This window comes from Anastrepha obliqua, chromosome 1 (genome assembly GCF_027943255.1).
Source record: "Anastrepha obliqua isolate idAnaObli1 chromosome 1, idAnaObli1_1.0, whole genome shotgun sequence".
NCBI lineage: Eukaryota > Metazoa > Arthropoda > Insecta > Diptera > Tephritidae > Anastrepha > Anastrepha obliqua.
This window is the reverse complement of record NC_072892.1, coordinates 1,579,774-1,599,705: the sequence shown is the minus strand read 5'-3', so window position 1 is coordinate 1,599,705 and position 19,932 is coordinate 1,579,774. Positions and strand designations below refer to the sequence as shown.

Genomic DNA, 19,932 nt, shown 5'->3' with positions numbered 1-19,932 from the left:
GCTTGGCACCATGTAAATTACTAGAAAATTACTAGAAGAAAAGAGACTGCTAGTTGGAGTGCATTTCATACGTCGATTCAAGATACAGTCTCGAAAAAGTGCTAACCGCCTCATGATTTAGAGAAAATGCTGGTCACAAAACGCTGCTTTTCAGCTACGTTTCCCACAAGACTAATCTGTTAAAGGTGGTATCGGTAAATCAACTGATTTGTTTTTTTTTCTCCTTTCACCGTGTCCATGTAGCTGCCAGCCCAGAATGAAATAATCAAATGTACAAAACATTGTTGTTGGTCTAGTGCCACCACCTTTAAGGAATGCGCTTTGGTTTGCCAGTCAATTGTGAATATCTAAAATTGCGTCGCCAATGTTTATTTCAATTACATTTACTTATTCAAAATTTATTCGAGCGCTATACTAATTTTTACTGCTAATTGCTGCTTTTTAATAATTAAATTATTTATTATATTTTATGCAAATGAATAAAAAAAAATGTTCAGTGATGTTTTACATTCAGTACGGCAATTAACAGTAATTGCCAACATAAAACTGTAAACTTACATAAAAGTAAATTACCATTTTGCTGCACAAGCGTATTAAATGAGGCGCTAATGAACTACTACTTCGAAAACAAGTGTGTATGTGAAAGACTGTACGAGTATACTTATTAACAGTCTCGATCTGTTTGGCTTACTCTCTCACTCATACCTGTTGACGCAAGGCCAAATATTCTCAAAATTCTGATGAGGTGCACAATTTTTTTTTGGGATATGAGTGGAATAATTGTATAACTCAAATTGGGAGGCTGACATATTTTTTTGAAACATTCAAAGAAATTTGGTACTTTAAAACAAAAATGCACATTTTAAGGTAATAGGATTTTCAAGACTGGTGCCTGCAAACTTAATAGTTCCAAGGTACATGTATACTTATTTAGTTATAAGAAAATGTGATTTTCAAGAGTGCGTTGACTTGAACATACACCAATAAACTGCAATTCAAACACTAAGCAGGTTTTTCATTTTTTGCATTAAACATGTCAAATAGGTTATATGTTGGATGTTACTTTGTCCAACTAATAATGAAAGAGTGGTTCACAACTGCAAACAAAAAAATTATATTTTTTGGTTTTCCTTTTGTCATCGTTTCTAATTGGTTAACAGCAGGCGTTGGCATATATGTGATTAATTTACTTACAGTTATATGAATGTAGGTGTATTTACATTATTTTATATTCATTATGTTTGAAATTATATACAGTATACTACCAAAAGATTAAAAAAACATAACTTAACAAAACAAAAACAAATCAGATTTCTTTCTATTTTACAGCCAGCAACGTTTGGGTGGTAGTCTGCAAGAGACAGCCTCACTGTAAGGATAGCAGAAAATGTAGCCTTTTGTCGCCTAGAAATGTACTTTTTTTTCTACAACGATTACATAGATGCATGGTTTGGTAACAAAGAATGGCTGAATAGTAAGTAATGCTTAAGTTCTTCAATTTAATGAAACTTTTCCAAAAGACATTTGTCATGAAGAGTGCATTTATAAATGGCGCTTTTGGTGGAAAGTATTCTTGGTATAGACTTTTATCGAAATGCTTTTCTATTTAACATTAAGATCTGCTGGAAAAAAATTAAAAAAAGTAAGTCTTTAAAAGCAGTTCCTTCTTTGAATATGTATACATCTTACACAACTTAACTTATTAAGTTGAAATTTCCAGACGCTCTTAATATTTCGACAGGTTACTGTACGCATGTGAGTATGCAATATTCGATAAATTCTTATATTATGTTTGTTTATAATTTGGTTAGTCATTTGAAATTTGATTACTCTGAATGTGTACAGTGGGGAAACTTTCATTCAATGTACCTTCATTTTATTAGTTTTCTAATCTGGTTTCACTTTATTTTATTAGGTTTCATTTTATTTTATTCCATTTGACTTTATTTTATTCTTCTTTTTATTTCATTTTTAATTTCATTTCATTTAAATAAATTTATCAAATGTTTTTAAATTTATTAAATTATTATTTATTGCTGTTCTTTATATTTATTATTTGCTTTTTATTTTATTTTACTTGTTTGTATTTATTTTTTATTTTTATTACTTAAATGCTTTATACATTTTTTACTTCCACTTTATAAAATTTGTTTCTTTAATTCAATTTGTTATACTTTATCTAATTTTTTATTGTATTTCATTATTTATTTGTTTATGTATTATATTACATCTATTTTATTTTATATCATTCGATTTAATTTTGTTCTTTTATTTGTTTTTTAGCTCACTTTATTTTATTTTGTTGTATTTTATATTTATTGTTTTATTTTATGTTATTTTACGTTATTTGTTTTTTTTTTACTTTTCTAATATATTTTTATTATTTTGCGTTTTCTTTTTGAAATATATTTATTCAATTCAATTTATTCAATTGTTTTTTACTTCCATTTTATAAAATTTGTTCCTTTAATTCATTTAATTTTAGCTTATCTAATTTTTTTATTATAATATATTTATGAAATATTTCTCTCCAATATTTTTATTTCATTTCTATTATTTTATTTTATCATATTTAATTTTATTAAATTTTTTATTTTACTGTTTTCATGTTTTTAGTTTATTATTTTATTGTGATTTATAAATATATCGCTTTTAATTTCTTCTTTCAACATCCCTTAGGTTATGTTAGGTTATGTTGGTAGTCGGTCTGCACGACCAACTCACTTAGACCTTACAGGTCCGTTGTGATACCACTGTGATATACGGGAACCTTATTTATCTTCCGTCGTGGGACCATTTTGTGGCTTTTATGAAACGTAGTATTGATGCCAACCCCACGCCAGGCAGTTCTCGACTGTTCTTCCTCATCTCTGCAACTTCTGCAATAGTCATGGGAGAAAACTCCTAGTCTCGAGGAATGCCTGCCAAATAGAAAGTGGCCGGTTAAACAAGCCACAACCTTCGAGATATTGTCTCTTGAGAGACTAAGCAATTCCTTTGTTCTTTTCTTGTTTATTTGCGGCCATAGTAGCCTAGTCACGTAACTTCATTTCTCCATGACCTATGGGCTTCTTGGATAATGTGGTTTTTTATTATTAGTTTACTCGTGGCCATGGGTATTCCAATGGCATCCCTTTTATTAAATTATTTTCTTTGATTCGTTTCATTTTAGTTTATTTAATTTTTTATTTTATCATCTATTTTTACATCTATTTTATGAAATATTTTCTTTAATTTATTTTATTTGATTTTCATTATTTTATTTTATTTACTTATTTTTTGTTACTATTTTACTATTTTCTACTTTACTTTTTTCAATTGATTTTTTATTTTTATTTTATTACACTGTTTGCTTTAATTTATTTTATTTTAGTTTATATTTTTATATTACTTTATTTCGTTTATTTATTGTGATCCCCAAACTACTTTTCGAATGGTGTAATATTATTTCCAAATCTTAACATAACTATCAGACTACATACATACATATTTTATCTTTACAAATAATCTATGCACATCTGCTATATTTATATTTTTTCATTTTCTTTTATTTACTCTACTTTCACTTTATTGTACTGCTTACGGTTCGGTATCTGTTTCGGCTTTGCACACTCGCAGCTGTTATGGCAACATTTTAAGCTTACATAAGTTTTCTTCATGATTTTATTCTGCACAGTTGAAGGATACAACTCTGCCTTATAATCTTTGGTGCATGTGTATTAAACAACAAAAAACTTTTTTGCATATAGTATGTGGTTCTCTCTCGTATATTGAGAAATGTTAAGTATGCATACACTTTTCATGTTCTATGTGTGAGTTGCATTTGAATAAATCGATATGAATGTGTATATGTGTATAAGAATGTGCTTATTACTCTCTGACGCTTTATTAGCACCTGCTAATAAGTTGAGAACACTTTGCAAAACTTATAGAAAAGCTCTGCTCTCACATAAAAAGGTATTCCGTTCAAGACGGAAGCAAATTTTAAGATGCCAAAGTGTTTCTATTTCACATCTGCATCAGCATTGGGAATCAACAAAGGGATTTAGTCTCTCTGCACTGCAGTGTTGCCAACGCCAATAACTCTGAGTCGCTGGGGCCAATATCAAAAGTCGCTAGAAAGTCGCTAACTTCATCAGGGGCGGATCCTAAATTTCATTCTGAGAGATAGATTTAAATATTTTATATTTACTTAAAATTAATTAAAAAGTAAGTAAGCTAGAAGATAGTAAACAATCAACTGAGCCTATATCAATTCAATTGTTTCACGTACAGAACATAGTAAAATCCGGGGATTCCCCGACCGCATTGCTCTTATGTGATCAGTGGTAAAAATAATTTGGTTACTCATTACAATTGTGTGAAACAAGGTGTAATTGAATTAGATATATTTTATTATTTCTGAATACAACGTATGATTGTTGTTAATTTCATAAAAAAAATTTAAGGTAAAAACAAATTTAAAATTTCAATTATAGATCGATAATTTATCAACGATAACACACCAATAGGTAGTGCGTTATTTTACCTATAGTCAGTAAATTGTTACTCTAGAGTATGGAAGGTAAAAGGCATTCACGGGTAATCAAGTTGACAGAAAAGTATCTATTGCCTAAAACGGTTTTGATTTGCTCTCCAAAAGTCGCCAGATAAGTCGCTAAATCATATTTGTCGTCAAAACTTTTTTTTTGTCGCCAAGACTCAAGCAAAAGTCGTCAATTCTAGCGACAAAGTCGCTAAATTGGCAACACTGTTTGTGTGTTATTATAATTATTTTCATATGTCTCTTGAGCGTAACACAAATATCTTTCAGACGTAAAACAGAACTCTCATAATTAGCAAAAGTATTCGCTTGACGTTAGCGGGCAATATATCTTTTTCCCCTGTATACGAAAGATTTGCATTGATTGAATTACAAAGATTGACGGCGAATCGTATATGCGGAAGTATTTAGAGAAATTTTGAACTGTGCAGATGTCATAAAGCTCTACCTGCTGAATTTGTTGTTCTTTATACAAAAATAAATTGCAATGAATGCACATATGCAGGTATATTACGTATAAACTCAGTCCATACATTTTACTCGAGGCAACGTTAATTCTGTCCTCTCAATTCTATTTGTCTCCTGTATACTGTTTCATGTGCATAATGTTATTTATGAAGTTTTCCTTAGTTTTGTTTTTGTTTTTACTATATAATTCAATAGTATGATATAATTTAATATTTTACACAAATACATATACAAATAATCTATACAATTTTATAAGTTCATTTGGTGTTTTCATATTTTGTATTTATATATAAACAAAGTTTCGAAAAGCTTTCAGCTAAGGTAATTGATTTGATGCAATCAATTTATTTTTCAGTGTCACACAAACAATTGCACATAAATCAGTGGTAAATAACACAAATTTTTAAATATTGACTTAAACACTTGGTTACATTACTTAAGTACTTATGTGTACATACATATCTAATATTTTGAATGTAGTGTCTATAATGAATGTCGGTTTGAATATTTTTCCCAACGAATATCTCAAGTTATATATATTATATGTGTAGATTATTGAATTTCTTTAAATTTAAACTAATATCACTTATTTACAGAGTAATTTTTATTGTGAGTAAATGAGAAACCTAAAACAGCTAAAACAAAGTATTGAAATATAAAAAAAGTAATAACAGTGTAAGAGGCCTTTATTGCGGCCCTTATTGAGGTCCTGTGTTCCACCGAGGAACTACAGGAATATGTCCTAATGTACCTATATAAGAAAAAATAAGATACTCTAACGTGGCATCACAAAGAATGGCATATCCCAAAATACGAGACAAAACGTAATAATAACCACATAACACGAAATAAAATAATACCATAAATACAGTTTAGCATAACATAACATAACACAAAGTAACATAATAACAAACAAAGTAATATAGTAAAACATAACACAGCGTGAAAAAAGCTACATAATTAAATATAAATAACCAATAAAATAAAATAAAAAGAAATAACATAAAAGCAAGCAAAAAAAAAATAGATAAAGCCCCAGAAAAATATTTCGCCCTTCTTGAAGATGAAATATGTAGTAGTGGTCAACTAAATTGGCTAACATTTTTTCCATTTTTTGTTTGCTGCTTTTTTTACTAACAAAATTACTTCGCAAAAATATAAGAAGGGGCATTTTACTACAAAACCTTAAAATATGTATGGAATTTCATTTAAATAACTCGTTTGAGTGTCATTATTGCATAAGAAAATGTTTGAGCCTGCTTCATACGTAGTTTGCGCTTTACTTGAGATTTATATACTAGGGCGTTCATTCTACACATATGGTACATGTTTGTGTGGTGGCATATTAGTTTACATAAAATTTCTCTAATACATAATTGAAATAGTTCTCTTATAACTCCACCCCCGCCTGCCTTCTTCTCTATAAATATAGATGCTTTTTATTTAAAATTCATTTCCCCCACATTAAATAACATTTTCAATTTTTTTTATACTTGGGTGTGTGTATGATTTCTTTCTATGTGTATGAAAGTGCGCGTTCGTTTTTTCTACACCGGTGTGTGTGCACTTACACACACTTTTCTAAATGTACTTTTTTTGTATGCCTTGCTGGTTGTTTCATTTCAATTTTTGTTGTTGCTTTTCATTTATGCATAACTGATCTTAGTTATAATAAAATTATAGTTGAGTACATTTTTTTGCTTTATAAACTATTTCTCAAATTATTTGCAACATTGCATTTTACGCAATAAATACTTTTTTCTTTGCAGTTTCCGTTATATTTTTTGTCAATACTATTTTTCACTTGTGTTGGATTTGGTGCGTTCGTTGGCTTTTGTGCCAATGCTACACTTGTATTAGTTGTGGGTCGATTTGTATTTTCAGATAAATGTGCAGGTTTTATATTTTCAGTACAAAATCTGTCTCCCCTGCAGAAAAGCGCCTCTCTACATTCAACTATCATTTCTGCTTTACTTTTTGTGATTTTTTATTTTTGTTCCTTTACTCGTTAAGTTTATGCCATTCGGCAATTTGTCTTCGTGGTGAATTGCATACTTCATTCCAATGGTTCAATGCAGTGCCACCAGAGTTTGGACCACCCAGTTCCAATCGGCCAATTACCTGTTAGTAGTAAAAGAAATTATGAAATAATTTAAAATTGTATATATTTTGATATTTGTGAAAAAAAAACAGTCATAGGAACTTACCTCGTTTTTGGTAACCCGATCCCAATCTAAAAGCATTAACTCCAGTGAGACACCATCGAGCGTTGCCCCGGTACCCTGAAAATGTACGAGTGTTTACTATTCAAGACCAATAATGCTCTATAGTTCGCTAGTATGGAAACTGCAAGGATTGCAGGAATATGTATAACCGGCGCTAAGAGCACAACTCCCACTGGATTCTCAACTGGCATCCAACCAAACGAGTAATAAGAAACTCAGCTAAAGGATCTGCTCTTAGAGTGAAGATGTAAGGGCAATTCTCGTAAAGACTTTCTGTTCACAGTCACATTCTGGGTTCAAACGGAAGCTCAGACTACGTAATTGCTCGAGTTAAATTAGATCAAAATGAATAGCAGAAAGGTTTATAGTCCACACACCATTCATACAATTTCTTTGCAGATGATACCGAAATGGCGGAAGGAGTAGGAGCGGCTGTCTTTTGTCGGCAATTTGATATCCAACTTCCTAATTCGAACGTACAATCTTTTAGGGTGTTTGGCCGAGCTCGTCCTCTTATTTGTGACGTGCGTCTTGATGTTGTTTCACAAATGGAGGGGCCTACAGTTTTATGAGGAGCTTTTTCACGGCAGAAATACACTCCGAGATTTGCCATTGCCTGCCGAGAAGCGACCGCTATTAGAAAAAACGTTTTCTTCTTTTTGGTCTTTCACCGAGATTCGCAGCTTTGTTCTCTCTGAATTCCGAATTGTAGTCACGCACCAACCCATTCGGCTCGACGGCCGTAGACTGTCTAATTACTGTAGTATATTTCAAGCTGAAATCTATGCCGCATCAAAAGCAGCTGAATTGGCTCTCACATTAACTTCTTTTAATAGTCGGACAAACATTTTCATTGATAGCCAAGCTGCTATTAAAGCCATTTTGGCTCCTTGGACTAACTCGGAATATGTTCAACAGTGCAGATCCGAAATGGATGAACTCTGCGGAAATGAGGAAGTCACTATTTATTGGATACCAAGACACAAAGGAATAGAAGGAAATGAGAGAGCCGATGAGCTCGCTAAGTCAGGTATTTACTTGACAAGATTGATGAACTCTGCGGTACTATCCACGTAACACTAAAGCGCCATTTTTATACCATTATGAGACCTCCAACAGGCAGATATCTACAGCCAACCAGAGCTGTTGATGTAATGGAGAAGATTGATGGAATTTGGGTTGTCGAAGAAAGGAGCATCCAGTGACCTTAATCGTGTAGCTGCCAAGCCCGGACATTTACAGACAAAGGGTTCAACTGTCTCCTTCCCTCAGAGGTCCCTACTGCTGCCTATTTGTGATCGGGATTAAATCGCAAACCTAGATTTTCTGCGGGTGTGCCTATCATGCAACGAGTTAGGAAATTGAATGGCGTGTAGTCCCCAGGACTTTCTAAGTCCTCCGTCTATTGTACTGGGGCCACAGGATTTTCGAAAAAGCACATGAATAAATGGAGCTCCCCCTTTCCTCGCTTTCCTGGGAAATAAGATGAGCAATTCCTCCTCAACAACAGGGGGTATCCTCTTCAAGGGGATACCGAGGACCGGCTAGAAGGTCTGTGGGATGGAAAGGGCTAGAGTAAATTAAGCTTCTAAAGTAGTCCGTTCAAACCGGCTATCGGACAAGAGAAGAAGGGGGTGTCTGCTTACTTTAACATTTTTGCATACCTTGGTTGGAAAAGTGTAAAATATCTAAAATCTAACTCACCTCTGCCGCTGGTATATCGAACGCGAAACTTTCATTAAATACTGGACTCAGTGTGCGCTTCTTGACATGCGTCTTCTTCTTCGCAATGCGTTGCCCATTGTATAGTAAATAGATCTTTACGTACGGATCAGCTAAACCGGTAACGTCCATGCGCGGCAAATTACGCGCCTTTAACAGCACAACTGTCAAACGACCAGCGGCTGGCTGCCAGCATAGCGAAATCAATAGCTCGCCACGTCCTTGAGCCCGTATCTTCAAACTACGTGGCTGTATTTCCTTGCTGATGGAGAGAGCTTCTTTAGATATGTCGCCAATTTCAATGGACGATAATGGGCAGACAACCTCGCCTATGACATCATCACGAGAATAACGATCGAAGCTGAGTATGACAAAGTGCAAGGACATGTTCTGTAGATCGCTAATATTCAAGCCATAAAATGTGAAATCCTCATCATAGACTGGATTGCGTGTGTTGCGTACAACCCGAGTCTTCACCTTATGCTGTTTGTCGGGCAACAGTTGTAGTTTCACATACGGATCGGTGGCGGTTTGTGTACGACCATTCAAACCAGTCGGTATATCATTGGAGCTATTTGAGAAATTTTTGTTGCTATTGCCGTTGTTGCTGCTACCATCACCGCTCACGCCGGAACCACCACCACAACCACCATTCTTACAAGGCAAGCCGCGACAACGTATAATCGATACCATTAGTGCATTGCGTTCGGCCAAATAGCGTAGCTTGAAGTAGATGGTGCCCAATTTGCCATACTGTTCGATATTCAACTCCTTGCCAGTATCTTCCATTGCACTTAGATGATGGTTATGGTAGTGGTTGTGACTATTATTATTACCATTGTTGCCCTGGGTGTGGGCCACAATGGTCGCCTGTGTCTCGATAGTGGGTGAATGCTTTTGTTCGCCGTTCATCAGTTGACGATTGTGGCGTGATTGTATCTCATCTTCCTCAACATATTTCATAGTTTGTGGTGCAATCGGTGACGTGGTTTGATCCTGCATTGGCTGCAAAATGCCCAACTGCTTGGTGCCTGTCGGTGAGGGTGATTTTTTGAGATAGTGTGGTGGTTGTCCACTTGGTGAGCGCACAGCTGTTGGTCGGCGAGTCGGTTGGAATGGGAAAGAGGAGTCATGCTGATTCTGTTTGCGGTTGCGTTGACGTATTTGCTTGGCACAAACGCACGCGACTGCGGAGAGAACAGCGGCGGTGGCAAAACCCAAAATAGCTGGAAGAACTGTGGACGAGAATTGATATATTTTGGCAAATCTCTAATACACAGTCATTACAAATAAAACGTAATAGGCTTCTGCAATACGATCTCTGATTTCCCTCAAGTTTCGCGCATGGGCAACCTGAGGGAACTGGACTTAAAGAAATTATGGGGGTGGCTAAAGCCAAAAAAGTCCCTACAAGAGGTGCTTTAAATAAGTCTAAATTACCATTATCATATTCCCAACATTTTTTCAACTAAATTGCAATCATTAAAATAAATTTTAAATATATATATTAAAATATTTTCTGAGAAGGAGTTTTAACGCCTTCAAAAGTATGGCCATTCACAGTTAACTTAAAATGACCTAGAAAGTCAGTGGCTTTAGAGACTTCAGCCTTTCTTATGGCCACCTAAATTTAGTAGCTGGTGAAAGCAAGCGGTGCATTGTTGTTCAGACGGTTGTGCTGCCTTTTGGTCACACGACGCATGGCCCAGCTTTGTCTTGCTTACAATGAAAAATAAAGTTTCTCAGCAAATTATGACAATTTTTTTAAGAGAAATACTCGCTGACATATAGACAGCACAAATAATTTTGTAATATTTATTTTTTAATTTATTTGTTTTTGATACAAATTTTATATACAAACATAGTTTCTTCGTTGTTAATACATTTCTAGTCTTGTTTTGTTTTAATGAAGTTTTATTTTATTTTCGGTATTAAATGTTCTTCTTTTTGATATCTGAGAGTAAAAAATTACTTAATCTATCTTTTATATATTAGATGTATGCAGGTTTCTCATAGAAAATTGTAATTCACTTTAGGTTATGTTAGGTTGAAGCTGTTGTCCCCTGTGGGACACACTTAGGCTAATGGCATATTGTGATGCCACATCGGGAACTTGTTTTTATCTCTCCTAAAATCAATGTGCACTTTTCAAAAATTATAGAAAATCCCTGATTTCTATTATACTGAGATCCTCCAACTCATTAAAAATTGGCAAATCTACGTCTAGATAGAACAAATGAAAAGAAAAATGGCGCAGGAGGTGCGAGATCGTCTCTTCCCCTTCCTCATCTAGAAAGCTACTTCAGAAGTCAGGTTTTTTGCACGCTCATTCTCTGGGCATGTTTGCCCATTATGCAGTGTCCTGTTATAACCGAAATCAGAGTGCAAAGATTCCTTGTGTTTAACATTGAGGGTTGGCTACAATCGTCGGATGATTCTGCAGGCTTTTTCATTAACCCATCTTTCATTCACTGCTCTTACAATTTCCTCAAAGATAAGTAGCTTACATATCTGTAAAGGTATGTCAATGTCATTGTGTGTGCACTTGCCAGTTAACGACTCTCGCTAGTTCATCGGCCCTATAGTTACCCTCAATGTCACAATAGCCAGAAACCCATGTAACCATTAGGTGAAATGCCTCAGCCACCTCGTTGAGAGATGTGAGGAATTTCTTGGCTACCTTGGAGGTTGTCGACTTATTTGTGAGCGGTTTTATCATCACCTGACTACGAGTATCAATGAAAATATAAACATCATCCCAGCTATCGCATCACACGGTACCAGTGTCATGGCTTTTTTTATTATTACCATCAGTTCGGCCTGAAAGAAACTACAGTAGTCGAATAGCGAAAAACTCAAGGATATTCCCGGATTTTCGAACTATAGCCACCCTACCCTCGAGCTTTGAACCATCTGCGAATACATGGAGGGACTCGCCCTGCCTTACATCGTCCCGTTTCCACGTGAACGTTGTAATGGCAAGCGTAAACGGGGTGCATTGTCCACGAGTCGGGAGTGTGGGAAGCCCCGAAATGACTTTTACACCAAAGTGACAGTCTGTTGAGAAACCTTTGTTTCTATACAAAAGTATTTTGTTTCTCATAGAAGTATTTTTGGAAGGTTGAGATCGCTGATATAATTCACTTGGCATCATTTTACGCTGGGCACTTTCTTGAGATCGAAAAGGTACTCGAACTTTGTACTTCTAGGGGTTATAGTTAAATCAGAACCATATTATGAAATTGTAACAGCCTGGCATGGGGTGCAGATATATCATAATACAATATATCCTTAATCCTACTCTTTTAATATGACATCAACTTATTAAAATTTAGAAGTTTATGAACTACGAAAATTGGGCAATGAGAAATTAGATAAAACAAACTTGGGAATACTGGCCTAAGCTTAAAGCAGATATTTTACGAGAATGATTGCTATATAAATAGCATAGGGCTCTCATCATGCCCGTCCTATCGTATGCCGCCGATGGTTTGAGTGTTTGAGAGAAAGATTCTGCGAAAGTTTTTTGAAACTTTGCACGTTGGCTACCACGAGCATCGTAGGCGATGGAACACTGAACATAGACATAGCGCAGCGAATAGAATCCAGCGGCTGCGTCGGTTAAATCATGTCGTCCGAATGGATACAAATGCTCCGACTCTAAAAGTATTCGATGTGGTGTGTGTGTGAAGGCCTCTCCTGCGTTGGAAAGAGCTGGTGGAGATGGAGCTGGAGCTTGCTATAAAATCAATATGACCCATTAGCAATTTTTTTGATGAGCTGAAATCGTATTTTCGAATACGGCAAAATACATGCGAGAGACATAGCCGTAAGTTCCTGAAAATGATTTCAAAGTGACGTCGAAATAAATAAAGCGACCTTGAGTCTAACTTAATTTTAATATTTATTTAATATTAATTTTAAAAAACACGCCGAGATTATACTAAAGAAAAGTATAAGAGTAAGATTGAATAAGGTCCTCCGGTGTCGCGGAATGATGGAGTTCCGCGGAAGCCGAGCTGTAGGGCCATAGATTGCGATAGTGATACGGCCTTCAGATATGGCATTTTACGTGAGGTGGACTACCTTGACCAATAAAGAAATGTAAAACCAAACTCTTCACCTTAGATCGTGAACTTATCGGCCGTCTCTTGCTATAATTTCGAAGCACTATTAGAATTTTATTCAATTTATTCGAGTTTCAGTTTTACAAGCTACGAATTTTTTCTTTATTAAAGTTGTACGTAAAATTTCTGATCTCTTTTGAAAAGAAATTTGGTGGAGAAACTAGTACTTCAGTGGGAACAGTGGTCAAAAGCGACCAATTCTGTGGGCACTCCAGCAATCGATTACAAGGCACTGACATAACACATTCAGAAGGCATTTAAGAAGGTTCTTGAAACATATTCACCAACTCAAGTGAAAGCCAATAAAAAATATTCTTCGTTGATTAGGCAATTTTTTTTTTCTTTTTCCATGCGAAATTTTTTTTTTTTAGTGACAACGCTAGTCAAAACGACCGGGTTGCGCTATTGAGAGCACTCCATAAATGCCGTTAGGTTTTCATTATGTTAAGACAAACAAATTGCGAAATATATTTAATAAAAATAGCTTAAGTGAAAACATAACGTCTTGCCATTAAAATCTAGCGAAATTTTCAATGATTACTCAATAACTTTTTGTTGGTTTCTCAGCACCGATAAAATTGGAAAAAGGAGATCCAGATTGATAAAAATTATAAAACTTTCTTTCCTTATACTTTTTTTACTTTATGCTTTAATAAATTAGTAATCTTTCTTTTTTAACTTATGCTTTTAAAACTATGATAAATTTATATATATATATATATATAATTATATTCTTTTTTTTAATTTGTGCCTTTTTAAATTTATGCTTTTAAAAAAAAAGATTTTTTTGATTGTATAATTTATGCTATTAAAAAATGTATAAATTGTTTTTAATTAAGCTGTTGAAATAATTTTTTTTCACTTAAGCTTTTAAAAAAATTTTAATGTTTTTTTTTTAATATATATTATATTTTTAAAAATGTATGCTTTTAAAAATATTATAATTTTTTAGAGTTTATGCTTTTAAAAACATTATACTTTTTTTAAATTTAAGCTTTTTAATGTAATTTTTCTCTTTGTACCTTTGTACCTTTAAAAAATGTGTAATATTTTTCACTTTATGCCCTATAAACAATTTTCGCCTTGCGAATTTCAGTCTGCCCTGAGCCGTTCTCCACAAAAGGCGAAACAAAAAAAATCTGCCAAAGCTAGTTTTCCCCTCAGTGTTGCCAACGCCAATAACTCTGAGTCGCTAGGGCCAATATCAAAAGTCGCTAGAAAGTCGCTAACTCCATCAGGGGCGGATCCTAAATTTCATTCTGAGAGATAGATTTAAATATTTTATATTATATTAATTAAAAAGTAAGTAAGCTAGAAGATAGTAAACAATCAACTGATCCTATATCAATTCAATTGTTTCACGTACAGAACATAGTAAAATCCGGGGATTCCCCGACCGCATTGCTCTTGTGTGATCAGTGGTAAAAATAATTTGGTTACTCATTACAATTGTGTGAAACAAGGTGTAATTGAATTAGATATATTTTATTATTTCTTATACAACATATGATTGTTGTTAATTTCATAAAAAAATTTAAGGTAAAAACAAATTTAAAATTTCAATTATAGATCGATAATTTATCAACGATAACACACCAATAGGTAGTGCGTTATTTTACCTATAGTCAGTAAATTGTTACTCTAGAGTATGGAAGGTAAAAGGCATTCACGGGTAATCAAGTTGACAGAAAAGTATCTATTGCCTAAAACGAGTTTGATTTACTGTCCAAAAGTCGCGAGATAAGTCGCTAAATCATTTTTGTCGTGAAAACTTTTTTTTGTCGCCAAGACTCAAGCAAAAGTCGTCAATTCTAGCGACAAAGTCGCTAAATTTTCAACACAGTTTCCCCTTCCTATTTTCTATTTTGACGCATACGCCTGTATGTAACTAAATATACCTAAGTATGTACTTATTATTAATGCCTGCAAGTATGCAACGTTGACTTACTTGTCTCCATTGTGCTCACATCTGGGCTGAATTCGTCGCCCATCTTGCTTGTAATTGTAAATTACTGGTTGTGGTTGTTTCCAAAGTGGTAGATCTGAGTATTACTACGCCTTTTTATGACTGTTTTATTTTTTCGAATAATTCACACTAAACACTTACACTCTAACACTTATCCAGATAAACCAAGAAGAGATAAGCATTAAAAATTTTGCAGATGTTTTCACTGCAAATTTCATAGAATTTCTGTGACTTTTATATGCGCGTGTATTTGTTATTACGCGTGTTGAATTTCAAAAATTCCACAACGTAATCGATTTTTCCAATATGTCATACCCTAACAAATACTGTTAAGCTGGGTAGTTATCAACTTGCGACAGCTTACAGTGTATGTGTGCAGTTGTTTTTGTTATTATTTCGTTAGCTCAAAGCAATAACGGTACCGTCGAAGTCGTAGTCGTCGACGTCGTATTCACCTAAGTGGTGGTAGCGTTACGCCGCTGATTCCCAGCGTGCTTTACTCGTACTCGTGCGCTGCTACAACTTCAAAGTGCTTTGGTGGTGTTAGTGTTGTTTTGTTGATATTTGTGGGGGTGGTTTTGTTTCGTAAACCCTTACAGTTATGCGACGCCTTTAGGTCGCAAGTATTGTATGAATCACACTTTTAATTGTCCGTTGCGTCGTAGCTATCCCTTCGCCAACGAATGACTTTGTGAGTAACAGAAGTTGGTAGTACTTTCAAGAAGAAAAAAAATGCAAAGTCCCTTTAATCACTGCTTGAAAAGCTGTTGAAAATCTATAGGTTTTCACTTAGTTATTTCGTAAACTTTAAATTTTCCATCTGTCTATTACTTTTCCGTATTTTGCGAAGGTGTACGACGTCCGCAAGCAAACTAACTGTTCAGAACTACTTGCGGTTAAATTGCAATTTTTTTTTCAGTATTATTTAAACTTTTCCGCAATTGTGCTTCTAATTCGAAGTTATTTGTATTTTTTAACTTTGATTTTTACACTTTTTCTGATTTTCTGATTACATTGCATATCTTAAGGGTTTCTACAACACAGAAGAAAATTAAAAATGTTCAGCTCTTTGCAAATTGCTTTGTTGAACGCGCGTTCGCATCGATATTCCGATTGTAGTCGTCTTCGTCTGCTGCGAGTTTACGAGTATTTACCTGTACTGGCCGTTGACTTCGTCTTGATGCGTACGTTTTAGCGAGTGCGAACTCACCAAAATCATTAAACTGACGCAGCCGCAGTGGAGCACTTAATGGGTAGCGAGTGAAGAAGTGTAAGCGATAAGTATTTGGTTTTAAAATATGAGCGAGCATAACAAAATATAGCGGGTTGTAGAATTTTGTTTACTCGATATTCACCAGTGTACTTTACCATTATGTGTTAAAGAAACTTTGTGAGCGTGTAGCGAGTGGAACGTGTAGAAGATTTGCTTTCGCACTGCACAGCATGGCAGAGAGCTTATATGTATGTATGTATGTACCGCACAGTTATGATGGGGATTCTGCTATAGTACAGTGGCGGTCAAAAAATTAACTCTAACAAAGAAAACTTTTTTTTGTACAATACAAAATTGGCTTTATTCATCAACGTGATTTCCATCAAGAACAACGCAATCATTCCAGCGCCGCTCTAACATTTCAATACCACTTTTGTGGAACGAATTATTTTGACGTGATAACGTCTTATAATTCGATTTAGCCGGCTGCACGCACGAAAAAATGTGTCGTTACCTTGCTCATTTGTCGTTACCTTGCTCATTAGTGTTACCTTGCTCATTTGTCTTTGCCTTGAATGAACTGCAAGCGAAAGCGCGGAACGAACAAAGCAAACGAACGGCAACGTTCGACATCTTGCTCTCTCCTACTTAAGTGAGCGTATATATGTATGTATATGCGCATATGTACATATATAAATTCACGTATTTGTTTTTGCATATGCCTTCTTATTGATTATTATTAATTTGATTTACTTGAAGAATTTAAAACAAAACCAAGTTTGTTAATAATACCTGTTGTTTTAATGTTATTATTATTAATTTTTTTATTATATATGAAGGAAAAAATGTATGGTAATATTTACCATATACCTTATAAGATATGTTGTATACTACAATAATATATGTATATAAACATGCATATACATATACAATTTCGCGCAATTTTCAAAAAGAACAAATCTATATGTAAAGATGTATACAAGTCATATGGACATATCAAATATACGAATCTATTCTGTACGCAAGCAAATGTAAGCTAATGTGCTTGAACTGCAAGCGAGAGCGCGAAAATGAAAAGGAGTGTTTCGAGTATAAAGTGTCTTGAAAAAGGCAAATCGATGATGGTGTCTCTTAGTGTTGTTGACTTATTAACGTCTGATGCACAATCGAAATTGAAGATATCTTTCATGAATTTGATAAATGTTTCGTCATTTTTCACGTTTGTGTAAATGTAACTTGACCCATTCCATTGCAATTCCATTTACCTCCTCCTCTTTATCCATACAAAATATCTATCAAACAAATAAAATTAAAATTTTGTTTTGAAAAATGCAACCATTCCATCAATATTTTCTTATGACGTTGTCACGTTAAACTATCGTCAGTAAACCGATTTTACAGACAACCTCTTTTTTACCTCAAAATAGGCAGTTGCTTCAGTTTAGCGAAAACCTTTTCATTCGAGCGAAACTTCTTAAATACGAGCATTTTTTTTTGGTCTGCGAACAGCCAGTAGTCGCTGACGAATACGGTGGATTTGGGAGCAGTTCGAAGTTCAGGTCATGTAGTTTTTTCATGTTTTAGATTGGATTGTCATATGGTACGTTGTCTTGTTGAAACACAATTTTTTTATTTGCCATTTGCGGCCGTTTCTTTACAATTTCGACTTTCAAACGCTCCAATAACGCTATATACATATAGTATAGACTGTTGATAGTATTTCCTTTCTCAAGATAGTCGATGAATATTAGACCACGTACATACCAAAATAGCGAGGTCATAACGTTTCCAGTCGATGGTTGTGCTTTCGAGCGCTTTGGATGAGATTCACCAGTCCTTGTCCACTCAAATGACGTTCGCTTTGATTCTGAAGTGAAGGGATGGATCCATATTTCATCCATATGACAATCGATGCAAAAGTTCCGGTTTCTCAACACGTTTTTGTTTTTCTTCAACAGTGAGCACACGCGACACCCACTTTGAAAAGAGCTTTCTCATAGTCAAATGCTCATGCAATATGAAGCCAACACCCACCCAACTTCACTTTTCGATAGCTCAGAACGATTTTGTGGATTTTTTTGATGTTTTCTGGTGTTACCGCCTCATTTGGACGTCCAGAGCGTTGTGCACCAGCGGTGCCTCTACGAGCGCATTTTAAGTCAGCAAACGATCGTTTTATTGTTGTTTCTGTTGGAGCAGAATCCCCATAACACTTTTCAAGCCGGTGCTTTGCTTGAACGGTATTTTTTTCTCATCAAGAAGCAGTCTAAAATTAAAACACGAAATTCATTTTGATCCATTGTTTCGAACTATTTTCAATATATAATCTAAAATAAACTTATTATTTAAATTTATTAAGTTATGCAGCTCAAACTAATAACGGCATTTGCTCTGATGGTGTGCTAATTGGTTGCAGCCCCACTGTAAGTGGAAGTTAACCTAACATAAATTAAGCTGTAACTGTTAAAAGCAAGTACACATACCTGTAGCACAGATTCTTACCGATTTTCGTAAAAGTGAAGCAAAGATGAGAATGGAAAATATCTGCCAAGCAGTGCGTAATGAAAAGCTTATGAGAAAAGCTTTGTACACAGATGCATATGGATGGGTTTGTAAGTGTATTTATAGCAGCAAAGTTATCCCCATGCACATCAGCCATCAGAGCTAACATAGAATTTTGCCTTAACAACATAACAATTACAATTACATTTACAAGTAATTTTTGTCTTCAATTTCATTACAACAAACAGTATTTTGTAATTGGAATCAATTAAGTGCTACTTATGTAGTTTTTTTCCAAATGCTTGGAAAGGAATTGCAAATATGTATAATATTTTTCTTGCGATTTCATCAACCCGAATCGGAGGAGAACTTTAGTTTTTTCAGAGCCTCAGAGAAATTGTAAAACTAATTGAGACGTCGAAAATTCTCAATTAAAAAATATTTAATAAATTTATTTTGATTACTTTTTAAATTTACTTCGTAAATGCAATTAAAACGAAACCTATATTTTTCAATTGCATTCTCAATCCCAAGATTAATTTCCACTACATAAAACAATACCTGGAATTCAATAGAAAACAAAACCATACTTTTGTAATTAATGAATTCCCTTGTTGTGCACTGAAAAAATAGACTACTAGATCAGGTAAAGTTCTGGCGGGACCCAACCAAGCGGCAATTGGGCTCGTTGTTTGTGCTTTCAAATTAGTCGGGAAAGGCCTAGCTCCTCGCTCGACTGCATCCGAGTACTTCGATATTAAGCTCATCTGGGTTCTCAGTCACAGCGACAGAAGGGGAAACTACTGAGCTGATGAGCTGGCTACACAGGGGACTCAGGAGGTGGTTTTATCGCAAAACGAAAGAATTGGGGAGCCATTGAGAACCTAAAGCCTACTCCTGGAAAGATGGGTCTCGCGTCAACTCAATGAGCTCTGGGCTACTGCGCAAACGTGCGAAATCGCGAGCCCCTTCTGGCCATCAGTATTATTATGTTACATTCGATTATGTTAAATAACTAAGAAAATGTGAAGGTTGATGTTAATACTGCTGATATTTTTATTGAGAAAACACAGAGCAATTCGCCTTATAAATAATAATACTGAAAAATTTCATTTCATCGTCGACCAACTCTTTAAATAACTTACGAAACTCTTCATCTTCCTCTC

The 19,932-nt window shown here is 34.6% G+C and overlaps 1 protein-coding gene across 1 annotated transcript; it reads right to left on the bottom strand.

The window, feature by feature from the left end:
* Nucleotides 1-2,569: 2,569 nt before the first annotated feature.
* Nucleotides 2,570-16,179, bottom strand: LOC129235356 (synaptotagmin-4-like). Its single transcript, XM_054869165.1, has 5 exons — nucleotides 15,193-16,179; nucleotides 15,034-15,137; nucleotides 8,941-10,193; nucleotides 7,219-7,293; nucleotides 2,570-7,132 (listed from the first exon to the last, which is right to left on the bottom strand). The coding sequence occupies exons 2-5, from the start codon at nucleotides 15,074-15,076 to the stop codon at nucleotides 7,013-7,015; spliced, it is 1,491 nt and encodes a 496-aa protein (XP_054725140.1). The 5' UTR covers nucleotides 15,077-15,137; nucleotides 15,193-16,179; the 3' UTR covers nucleotides 2,570-7,012.
* Between the last annotated feature and the right edge of the window lie 3,753 nt (nucleotides 16,180-19,932).

Bases quoted from the DNA above. Each gene is read 5' to 3' on its own strand.
- LOC129235356 (XM_054869165.1), bottom strand. From the start codon at position 15,076: ATGGGCGACGAATTCAGCCCAGATGTGAGCACAATGGAGACAA. The intron at 7,294-8,940 runs GTGAGTTAGATT...GTACATTTTCAG, and splicing joins TCGATATACCAGCGGCAGAG to GGTACCGGGGCAACGCTCGA. The intron at 7,133-7,218 runs GTAAGTTCCTAT...TACTACTAACAG, and splicing joins ATCGGGTTACCAAAAACGAG to GTAATTGGCCGATTGGAACT.